This window comes from Triticum urartu, unplaced genomic scaffold (assembly GCF_003073215.2).
Source record: "Triticum urartu cultivar G1812 unplaced genomic scaffold, Tu2.1 TuUngrouped_contig_7622, whole genome shotgun sequence".
NCBI lineage: Eukaryota > Viridiplantae > Streptophyta > Magnoliopsida > Poales > Poaceae > Triticum > Triticum urartu.
In genome coordinates, this window is record NW_024118485.1 from 1 (window position 1) to 12,153 (window position 12,153).

Consider the following 12,153-nt stretch of genomic DNA (forward strand, 5'->3'; position numbering starts at 1 on the left):
TGGGGGAGTGGGGGGGGGGGCCGCCGGGGGAGTGGGAGGAGCCACCGCCGTTGATGTTGCCTCCAGGCCGCCCTTTGGTGCGGGGAGAGCCATGACCGCGACCACGACTGCGAGATGCGGCGTTGGCCGAGGACTTGAAGCCGCCGGAGGAGCCATGAAATTGGGCCATGCGCTGATCGAAGTTGCTTAGTATGGCATAGAGCTCATCGAGGGTGACAGGCGTGACGCGGGCGTCGAGGGTGAAGACGAGCGGCTGGTAGTCGGCGTCCAGCCCATGGAGGATGTACGAGATCAACTCGTCGTCCTGGATGGGTTTTCTGGCGGCGGCGAGCTCATCAGCGAGGCCGCGGAGGGAGGCGAAGTAGGAGGCAATGGACTGGTTGCCCTTCTGCGCGTTGATGAGCGCAGTTCGGATGTTGTTGACGCGGCTGAGGGATTGGGACGAGAACATGCCCGCCAGAGCCAACCAAAGTTCACGCGACGTGGTGATCTCGGTGACCGCGACCAGGACCTCCCTGGACAGCGTACTCAGCAAATAGCCGAGCACCTGTTGGTCCTCCCTGACCCAAAGTGGGTGGAGAGGGTTGGGCTCAGAAGTCTCCTTTCCGTCTTTGTCCTTGGTGACGTGGAGTCTGGCCGGTTCCGGCGAGGTGTCGTCGACGTAGCCGAAGACACCGGCACCCCGCAGGTGGGGTGTGACCTGCGCGCGCTAGAGCACGTAATTCGTGCGGTTGAGCTTCTCGGTGACCTGGCCGTTGAGGCTAGGTTGGGAGGCGCCGGATGAAGACATGGCTATGGCACTAGATGGAATCGGGATAGCTAGATGGAGAGAGGAAGGGCTCTGATTACCATGTGCGATATGCGGGAAGCGTCTTGCCTCGTTAGAGGGACGCGTTGCGTGTTTATATGGCAGGGGGGGACCTTCCCGAATAACAACGCATACATGAAGTTGTTGGGATTACAAACTTGGAGAAGAAGGGATAAAGGAAGGAGAGTTTGGTTACAGAGGATATGTGAGGATATGTTAACCGAAACTACTTAAACATCTATCCCTATATCTATCTCTACAATGCGTGTTTAACAGAACAGAGCAGCAACTGCTGCCGCAGACCCTACCACTTCAACTTCCTAAGGAGGCCGCGTCCTGCCGGCACCCCTGTTTTTGAAATTTGAATTCACGAGGCGCATATGTGCGTCTAGCTGGACAAACAAGCGCAGACACATCATGGCAGGGGCGCACCTCCCTGAATAACAACGCATACATGAAGTTGTTGGGATTACAAACTTGGAGAAGAAGGGATAAAGGAAGGAGAGTTTGGTTACAGAGGATATGTGAGGATATGTTAACCGAAACTACTTAAACATCTATCCCTATATCTATCTCTACAATGCGTGTTTAACAGAACAGAGCAGCAACTGCTGCCGCAGACCCTACCACTTCAACTTCCTAAGGAGGCCGCGTCCTGCCGGCACCCCTGTTTTTGAAATTTGAATTCACGAGGCGCATATGTGCGTCTAGCTGGACAAACAAGCGCAGACACATCACAGAGCTCCATGTAAATTAATTCCAGCATCACCGCCGGTACAAGATGATTCAAGCTCACTGAATTTTAGACCACCAGACAATAATATGGGTACAGCGAAATGATAACAGCAAAGTGTAGTTGGTAAAAAATTAGATCACCCATTCGTATTTGTCAGCAGTTGATATCAGTGTCAAGGAAACCAACTACCACATGAAAACGGCTCAGCATCGTTTGAAATGCAACTAGTTTACACTCAGGAGGAACAAAGCATGGTATCAAACTATAAATCACGCACTAGAAAATCCTCGAAAACATGCTTGTCGGAAGTCTTTAAGATACATTGGCACCAAGCGGCCTGGTTTACGAGGTGCGACAGCGGCCTACAATGCCACAATTCTTGGAGGTTGCAGGCTTGCAAGGCTGCTTTGGCACATCAATGGATGGGAAGGTGGTCTTCTTATGACCTGTTAGTTTGGAGATGCTGCAGAACCTCGTCCACTTGGTCGACCCCTCATATGGCACCTTTTCTCTGCTTGAGCATGGTCACCCGGCACCATGTTTCTTGCTCGAAGCCAACAGTCCAGCGAATGCATCCCAATTGCCAGAAAGGGTCATGCTGTTCTCATTGTCAAACATTTCTCCCTCGACGTTGATGATTGCACCCGCCGATCCAATGCTATTCGATTTGACTCAGCAGCTTGCCTGCCCTCAAAGCCTAGCCCATCCCTTGATTCAGCCAGCGATAATGCCTCCATGATTATTTCCTTCACGCCGTAATTCATCACCTGAAAACATGAGCGAGGATAAGTGCGATTAGTTAAACCAAAATCACAGACAGCAAACTAGTGATGATGATCGCAAACAGAAATACCTTCAAAGCATGGCAGCACAGCATCCTCATGTGGGCAAATTATCTGCACTCACATTCAAACAACTTGCCATCATCTGACATGGTCACCTTGTATACCACCTTGCTGCACTTCTCACGTTTTTCGGCGTCATTGTGCCTTGCAATGTATTTCTTCTACCTCCTCCACCTGGTAAGCCCCATCTTAGAAAAGGTTCTCACCAAATTGTTCAAACATTTTCCTCTTGTAAACCTTACTCATGTCTCTCAATCACAACGTTTGTCCTCATTAGGGCACCGCTCTGTAATGCACAAAAGAAATACACTTTTAGCATCTCAGACCACATATATGTGTACACACTGGAAACTCTCGACTTGCTCGTCACGCATCAAGACACCAGCTAGGATAACGCTCTGGAAGTGATTACACCAACTAACAACCCAAAAGGCATGTCATACAGATTAGTCCGATACGTTATGTTGAATGTGATGACATCACCGAAAAATTTGTACTGCACTTGTTGTTTCCATTTGTCCGCATCAGCTTCTTGATTCTGCTATCCTCATCCCCTTGGAAAACTCTAGGTCGTTATGCTGTACATTTTTGAACACGCAAGACTACAAGAGTCTTGTTCATATCATCGTTAGCCTGGTCCCGCCTTATTTGGCCACAAAGATTCCGGAGTAACCCCTTGCCCTTTCTGAGATGAACCGAAGAAGTTGCCAACTATGTTGTACACCTTGTTGAGGTTCACATTGTTCCTCCTAAGCTGGTTCACCTAATCTTTTGCGTACCCATATATTTGGTTGTGCGATGGCCAATGAACCTTTTCACCGCAAGCAAGGGATAATGAACGGTTGTGGCTTTGCCCGGTGCTCAGCGATGAAACCATCCATTGTCCGTAACTCTAAGAAATCTGATCATTACAGGGCACTCGCATTAGCAATAGTGGTTGTTACTGCTCGGGCTACCCTGCAAATGAAAATAATTTTTTGTTCAGCTTAGAAGTGAAACTCAGTGCAAGCCACACAAAAACTATGCTTGTGATTTTCTGTATTTGAGTGCTAACAGATCATCCACAAATGATCTCCTGCATACACTTTGTCCGCTTGGTGTCCAGACGACTCTTGCCATATCTTATAACAAATCCAATAGCTCCCAAGAATACTGGTTATAGAAATTGTAGGCTTCCACCAGGGAGTCAAAACTCATCCCAATCTCTAGCTACCTCTGATCGTTTCTTCCAGCGGAGTGACTCTACCAGGGAAAACTGCTCTATCCGGAGGTGCACGGCCAACTCTAAACCTGCAATTTATATTCAGACGTTTTAGATGCTTTGTTCGTTGGGCACAATATTTTTCTTTACCAGAGTATATTGGTGGATGTATGCCATGATCCATCTAAAAACAATATATGCTAATTGTACATATCAATCACCATTTCACGTACGTATGGCCACAAAAATTAGGAGGGCAGCCAGCTGATACTAGTAATCATAGCTTCAGACTTCTATTGTCATACACAAATACTTCCTTCGTTCCTAAATATAGGTCTTTTTAGAGATTTCAATAAGTGACTACATACGAAGCAAAATAAGTGAATCTAGACTCTAAAATATGTCTATATACATCCGTTTGTGGTTGTCCATTTAAAATCACTAAAAAGACTTATATTTAGGAACGGAGGGAGTATGTGACAATGACATCACTTGCAAGAATCAAAACCATACCGTCAGACAGAACACTAATTTTAGTTTTTACCTTCTGGTCCACACCGACGCCTTTGGGGTTCACCTTCCCGGTCGATTCCACGGACTGGGTTGTCGACTCCGCCGGAATTCCCGCGCTCAGCAGCGCCGCCGTGGTGTCCAACCACAACCGCGCATGAGGAGTGGGCTTCGGTCGTGTCCGCCGGCACGACACCCCTCATCACCAACGGATCTGGCCCCGCGACCACCTCCCTGAGTCAACAAATCGAAGGAGCGTTTTCGCCATAGCCCGCTCGTGCATATGCAGAACGAAAAGAACAGAAGAATACGAGGGAGCAATTACTTGTCAACTGGATACAGCAGAAACTCGAGTCCGTTGTCGAGCAGGCGAGGCAGGCCAGAACCATCGCCCATACTGCTCGCCGCCGCCATTTTTTCACGACGAGCTGGGAGGAGGGAATGGAAAAACGTCGAACTGACGAGGGGGCCGAGATATTTTAGATGCCCCACACCGACGCCACACTAGCGTCTGACAATAATTACTGAATCATGACGGCGCTGCCTTGCAAGCTAACGGCATGTACCCATGCTGATCCACCGCACAGTTTTCACGGACGGACGCGAGCCACGGTACGGCTCCCCGCCCGCCCCCGTGGACCTACGACCAGGATTAAGTGTGCAGATGGCCCCGCTCTCAGTTACGCCGCTCTCGTAATATACTCCAGATTTATGCTATAATATCTCTCAAAATTACATTGTAATTTAGCTCTGAATTGTACACTGTAAATTTCTGCGCTTTTTACACTGTAATTCCTGTGATTTTTCTTTGTTTGCCTCACAGTTTCACTGTATTATGACTGATTTTTACACTGTAATTCGTCTAATTCTCACACTATAATTCGTCTGATTCTCACACTGTAATTCTACCCTAGAGTTACAATTTATTCCCTTTGGTTTTGCCCTGTAAGTTTCAGCTTTCATTTTGCACTGTATTATGATTGGGATGCAAGTTGAACGACGGTCCTGGGAATCGCCAGCTGTTTCTTGATTTTGTTCTTTTTCTTTGTCAGGTGCTTTGTGGTCCAGGAAAGGGAAAAGGAGCGTGGGCGACAGGTTCAAGAGGGTTTTGTGATAGTTGCATGGTTTTGTTTTGGTTAAGTTAGAACTGGGTCAGATTTTTAGCTGCCCGATCCGTTTTTTTAGAAATGCAAACATACAATTGTTGATGGTATTGGGATATACAGGTGTCAACACTTATTTATGATCTGCCCATTACCGTCTCCCCCGTGTGTGTCGTTTCCTTTTCCTTTTCTTCCTTTTGACACTTTCCTCATTTCATTTGGGTGGTATGTGTTAGACATGTAACGTGTTGGGTATAGTGTTCGGTATAGATTGGAGTCATGTACGTAGAAGATTGAGTTAGTTAGTTAGGAGTCCTCTCTTATCTCTCTATCTCTCTATCTCATGTAACCTCTCGTGTAATCCTCTCTATGGTTAGCCATAGGCTGCCGCACCTTGTACTGAACCCTCCCAATCAATAAATACATCACGGGTCTCCTTGTATGGAGATTGAGACGCTTCATCATAATTTGACATGGTATTCAGAGCATGCCTCTTCCATCTCATCTAGCATATCATCTTCAACCTCCCACCCACCCATCGCATCCCTGTTCATCTTCCACCTTCTCACCGCCGGCATCCATCATGTCCACGTCCACTGCCCAAATTTCCTCTGGCCTAAACTACAACACCTCCGAGCCGCTCACCCGGACGAACTATGTTCTCTGGAGAGTGCAAGCGCGATCCCAGATACTGGGCGCTGGCTTGTATGGCTATATCGATCAAACCATCCAGGAGCCTCCCAAAACAATCACAACCAAAGATAAAGAGGGCAAGGACCAGGTCGCCTCCAACCCTGACTATGCCCCCTGGCTAGTCCAGGACCAGCAAATCGTCGCTTATCTCCTCCGAAATCTCTCCAGGGAGGTTCTCGTTCAGGTTGCTTCACTTGAAACCTCTCACGCGATCTGGACTGCTCTTGCATTTATGTTTGCATCTGTCTCATTATCACGTGCCAACAATCTTCGCGCCGCTCTCACCAATGCCCAGAAGGGTTTGCTGTCAGCCTCGGCATACTTCGGCCACATGCGCTCCCTCTCCGATGAACTCGCGGCGGTGGGCAGACCTCTCGGGGAGGGGAGCTCATCTCCTTCATCATCGCAGGCCTTGACATGGACTACCAACCGATCATATCGGCACTGGACGTTCGCGTTGAACCCATCACAGTCGACGCCCTCTTCTCCATGGTGGCCAACTTCGACCAGAGGGTCGAGATGTTCCACGGGAACGGCGCCGAGGGCTTCAAATCCTCGGCCAACCTCGCCTCTCGAGGGCGCGGCGGCGGCAAGGGCTCCTACCGCAACCAGAAGGGCGGTGGTGGCTCGCGTGGCGGCTACGGTGCCAGCAGCGGTGGTGGCGACTACAATCCTGGTGGCGGCGGCTCTGCCGCTGGACACGGTGCCGGAAACGGTGGCGGTCATCATGGCGGATACCCTGGTGGTGGCCGGCAACAACAGGCGGGCTCCTCCTAACAGAGGGAGAGACTTCCAGGGCTATGAAGGTTATGAGGGTAAATGTCAAATATGAAAAAAAAACTAATCATCTTGCTCGAGATTGTGCTTGGCGTTACGCTGAGAAGAACTCTCAGCCTAAGAAAGTTGCAGCTGCCGCCGATGCCTCGTATGGTGTCGATACAAATTGGTACATGGACACAGGAGTAACAAACCACATCATGGGAGAATTGGAGAAATTAACCATGCATGAAAAGTACCGTGGCAATGATCAAGTTTACACCGCTACAAACGGTGCAGGTATGGAAATTAGTCATATTGGTAAATCACTTATCAGAACCCCACAAAAAAATCTTGAGCTAAACGGAATCCTGCATGTCCCTAATGCTTCCAAAACTTTGCTATCTGTTCATAGAATTGCTCTTGACAACAATGTTTTTCTGGAATTTCACCCGTTCTTCTTTTTAATCAAGGATCAGGTCACGAAGAGGGTTCTCCATAGGGGTGTCTGCGTGCAAGGGCTCTATACTTTGCTTCCTCAATATTGTCAGCTCAATAAACAAGTGTATGGTGCCATCAAGATCTCTGCTGAAAGGTGGCATAGTCGTTTAGGTCATCCTTCTTTTGCCACTGTTCATCAAATTCTTAGTAGAAATAAACTCCCAGTTGTTGGTGAGCGAGACTCTGAAACTATTTGTGATTCATGTCAACGAGCAAAAAGTCATCAATTGCCTTATCCTGTATCAACTAGTGTGTCAACCAAACCTTTGCAACTGATTTTTTTCTGATGTATGGGGTCCAGCACCCACTTCTGTTGGTAGACATTCCTATTACGTTAGTTTCATTGATGACTATAGCAAATATACGTGGATCTATCTTCTTAAGAAACGTACTGATGTGTTTCAAGTCTTTCACAACTTTCAAGCACTCGTTGAACGAAAGTTTAATAGCAAAATTATTGTTGTGCAGTCAGACTGGGGTGGTGAGTATGAGAAACTCAACTCCTTTCAAAAGATTGGAATCTCTCATCACGTTTCATGCCCTCATGCTCACCAGCAAAACAGCTCTGCCGAGCGCAAGCACAGACACATTGTTGAAGTAGGTCTAGCCATCCTAGCTTCAGCTTCCATGCCATTAAAATTCTGGGATGAAGCCTTTCTTACCGTCGTTCACCTCATTAATATGTGGCCTAGTCGAGTCATTTCCAATGAAACTCCAACTGAACGGCTTTTGCATGTCACACCGGATTACACCACTCTTCGAGTCTTTGGCTGTGCCTGTTGGCCCAACCTTTGACCCTACAACAACCGTAGGCTTATGTATCGCTCCAAACAGTGCGTGTTCCTTGGCTATAGTACACAACACAAGGGTGTTAAATGTCTTGATGTGTCCACCAGTCGTGTTTACATATCTCGTGATGTCGTTTTTGATGAGACACAATTTCCTTTCGCTAAACTTCATCCAAACGTCGGCGCTCTTCTTAGAAAGGAAATCCTCCTCCTTCCTCCTCACCTTTCCGGAGTTGATCGTGTGGGTCATGATACTAGTGATGAATCAATTTTGACTAATTCTCCTGACATACCCTCTGAGTTTTCTAATACAGGGCGCCACAACAGTGCAACTTCTGGTACAGATGATGGTGTTTTTATTCCTAATATTGCACCCCGGGCTATTACAGCTGATCCCACCAGATCCTCCTCAGAATCGGTGTGTCAGGCCACGCCCGCATGGACTGAATCAGCGATGGGATCCGCGCCTCCGAATCAGCACCCCTCCGATCCCGCCACGCGGTCGACCGCGCCCGAGCTGCTCCCCTCAGGTGCGACCCACCCATCGCCTTCGGGAGACACTCCGACCGAGCGCTACGCATCCACCCCGCTGGTTTATTCCAGGCGGGCCTTGTCATCCACTATACCGCATGCAGCCGGGCCAGGTGGGCCTGGTGCGCGTTCTGAGTCTGCTCCGGTCGGGCGCCCTGGATCTTCTGTGTGTCCTGGGTTGTCCTCATCATCATCTCCCGCCGCAGAAGATCCGGTGTCTCGTCACCAGCCGGGTCCCCTGCCTCGGGATCGTTGGATCCTTCTGTTCAGGCATAGGCTGCCTCTCCTGGATCGTCTGTGGCTGTGCCGGCACCCCCTTCACCACCCCGTACACGCCTTCGAGATGGTACAATTCAACCGGTTCATTACAAAACTAAGTTTGGTTTGGCCGTGTCATCTGTTTCTGCAGAAGAGCCACGCACTGTCTCCGCTGCACTTGCTGATCCGAAGTGGGCCAAAGCCATGCATGAGGAATTTTGTGCCCTTCAGCAAAACCACACTGTTGGAAATATGCCCTAGAGGCAATAATAAATTAGTTATTATTATATTATATTTAATTGTTCATGATAATCGTTTATTATCCATGCTAGAATTGTATTGATAGGAAACTCAGATACATGTGTGGATACATAGACAACACCATGTCCCTAGTCTCTACTCCTAATGGACGACTTGGTGAATAGTCTGCGCGGTTTTTTTTGCTGGTTTTTTTTCGTCATCCTCCCACCTCCGTTTTATTTTCGTCATCCTCCCACCACTTTCGTCTGGGTTTTTTCGTCCCCCCTCCCACAACCCCATCGGTTTATTTTTTTCACTATTTCCTTCTAAACAAACACTTTCCTACCGTACAAAAAGACACAGATCTAACATTACTAAATTACCCAAATCAAACGATCCATCTCATCAATGCAATTTGCTTTAGGAAACATATAATGGATGTGAAGGAAACAAATAATAGACTATCCAAATCAATCAATCCATCCCATCAATGCAATTTGATTTAGGAAACATATAATAAATTTTAAGGAAACAAATAACAGACTTTAAAGAAAAATCCAATTAACTAATCTCTACTCTTAAAGGCCCCTCGATTGGATTTTGTCCCTCGCTTCCTTTCCCAGCACTGATACAATGGAAGGAATTATAATCAAACGATCCATCTCATCAATGCAATTTGCTTTAGGAAACATATAATGGATGTGAAGGAAACAAATAATAGACTATCCAAATCAATCGATCCATCCCATCAATGCAATTTGATTTAGGAAACATATAATAAATTTTAAGGAAACAAATAACAGACTTTAAAGAAAAATCCAATTAACTAATCTCTACTCTTAAAGACCCCTCGATTTATTTTTGTCCCTCGCTTCCTTTCCCAGCACTGATACAATGGAAGGAATTATAATCCACCTATTTGTTCTCCTATATATCCGTGCAGGCAACACAACATAAATCTGTGAAAAAAACACTCACCTCGCACGTCCCCCTGCCTGCAATCCCGAGACGCCGCCATCGCTCCAGGCTCCAGCCTCCGCCGTCCTACATCTTGCCCCTCTCCAACCTCAGAGACCTCTGCCACCGCCACCATCTCGGAACCCCAGTTTAGGGCAGGACTCAGGGAGGGTGTGGCTATGGACGACGCTGCCGCCATCGCAGAACCCTAGGGCAGGGCGTGGTCGTGTTGCGGGCAGCGCGAGCGACCGTGCGTCTCCCCCGTCAGGCTGTCCTCGGCAGGAACTTGGGACCTCCTCCTGACAGAGCCAAGGCCCTCCGAGGTCCAAGTCGCTGTGCGGCGTGCACAGTAATCTCCCCGGCCTACTCTCTCTTCACTTCAATGCTCCTGTGCTCCCACCCTCCCCGACCCCTCCCAGCAAGCAGCAGAGTCTCTCGGGTTCGAGCTCCACCGGGCCGCCGGCGGCGGCGTCCATGTTCGTTGGGCAGTAATGCAACGGGGCAACGCACGTCCATGTTTGTTCCTATCCAAATATTACACGGTCGCATAATTCTACCCTAACTTGCAGATGCTATCCAGACCACATTATCCTTCCCTGACATGTAGATGCTATCTAAGCATTTGTGTTCTAACAGAAATAAATAACTTTTTTCATTAAATCAATAAGAGCAGCACAAAGTCTAGGTCCCTGTCTCGGTGGCAGACGGAAGGAGGAGAAGGATTGATATGTATGAGAATATTAATATTGAACTCTTAAAGTTAATGTGGCCCCGTTGCAACGCACGGGCGTTCTTCTAGTAGAGATATATTAAGTTGAACAATCCAAGAGAGACTGTTCCTATGGTCACTTTATAGGTCTGAAGTTTTAAGTTGAACAATCCAAGAGAGGCTGTTCCTATGGTCACTTCATAGGTCTGAAGTTTTAGATTGAACAACCAAAGAGCACCTTTTGGGCTTACCATCGTGCCATGCTGACTTATAGGGTTTTATCACCCTGTAGTTGCTAGTATAGCAGCCCAGCGGCGCTATTCTTGTAGGAGTTTCTGTTTTGCAAATCCTTCTCATGTAATATGAATTTTATGCTTAAGAAAATATGAAGCATGTGCTGGCTGTTATATTAGTAGAGAATTTTGTTGTTGAATTGAAATACGCCTGTACATGTCTTGATCATCACTGTTCAATTGAAACAACTCCGTTGCGAGCATCAGAGGTTAACTATGTACTCTTGTATTATTAGATTGCCCTTGAACGTACTACATACAATGCATTCTTACTGTCCATATAAATTTGGCCTCACATTTTGGTCTACTTTTAGCCCGTTAGCCATACTGGAATCTAAGATGTGATGACATACCCCGCAAAAAAAATCGTGGTGGTTGTGTTCTGGCCTTCTGGGGATGAATTGATGGGTTACTTGTGTAGAGCTCAAGGTTTGCTGATATGCTATATCTGTTTTAATTATCAACTCATATATTTTATTATCGATATCTGGATCTTATACGTCCTGAGATTACTCAGGTAGCGTGATTGTAACTTACGGTTGCAAGATTATTGGTTGTCTCAGTTTGCCGACACATGTTAGTGCCCGTTGGTTGAGTTTTTTATTTCCGCTGTTAGTGCTAATAGATGGCTTCAGTTCCGATTGAAAACCATTTTACATGGCACTTGCATGTCTTTACTACAAAGAAGTGAAAATCATCTTGGAAAACCGTCAAGACATCAGTCAGCCAAACTGAGAAGAAACTGGGCTATTAAGAAATGTGATCTGATTAATTACAATGGTTCGAAAGTGTTCCCGGCATCACTGGTAGTGTACCGGGACCACCGGAGGGGTCCGGGGGTCCACCAGGTGGGGCCACCAGCCCCGGAGGCCTACATGGGTCAATAGTGGGAAGGGACCAGCCCCTAGGTGGGCTGGGGCGCCTCCCACCAAGGCCCAAGGCGCCTCCAAGAGGGGAAGAGGGCAAACCCTAGGGCAGATGGGCCCTAAGGCCCACCCTAGGTGCGCCTCCCCCTCTCCCCCTTGTGGCCGCCACCCTAGATGGGATCTAGGGCTGCCGCACCCCTTGGGGTGGGAACCCTAGGTGGGGGCGCAGCCCTCCCTCTCCCCCTATATATAGTGTAGGCAAAGGGGCAGCCCAACATATGATTCAATCTCCCTGTTGGCGCAGCCCTACCCCTCTCCCTCCTCGTCTCTCGTAGTGCTTGGCGAAGCCCTGCTGGAG

General features: G+C 47.9%; 1 protein-coding gene and 1 pseudogene across 2 annotated transcripts; both read right to left on the reverse strand.

The window, feature by feature from the left end:
* Window positions 1–174: 174 nt before the first annotated feature.
* Window positions 175–313, reverse strand: LOC125531618 (annotated as a pseudogene).
* Window positions 314–1,667: 1,354 nt separating this feature from the next.
* LOC125531617 lies at window positions 1,668–4,690 on the reverse strand. Of its 2 annotated transcripts, XM_048695950.1 has the most exons (5): window positions 4,426–4,677; window positions 4,135–4,334; window positions 3,603–3,679; window positions 2,398–3,346; window positions 1,668–2,311 (listed from the first exon to the last, which is right to left on the reverse strand). In XM_048695950.1, the coding sequence occupies exons 1-4, from the start codon at window positions 4,512–4,514 to the stop codon at window positions 3,314–3,316; spliced, it is 399 nt and encodes a 132-aa protein (XP_048551907.1). In that variant the 5' UTR covers window positions 4,515–4,677; the 3' UTR covers window positions 1,668–2,311; window positions 2,398–3,313. The 2 variants fall into 2 exon arrangements, 1 of the variants encoding a protein (XP_048551907.1); XR_007293367.1 differs by having other exon boundaries at window positions 2,398–3,679; window positions 4,104–4,334; window positions 4,426–4,690.
* Between the last annotated feature and the right edge of the window lie 7,463 nt (window positions 4,691–12,153).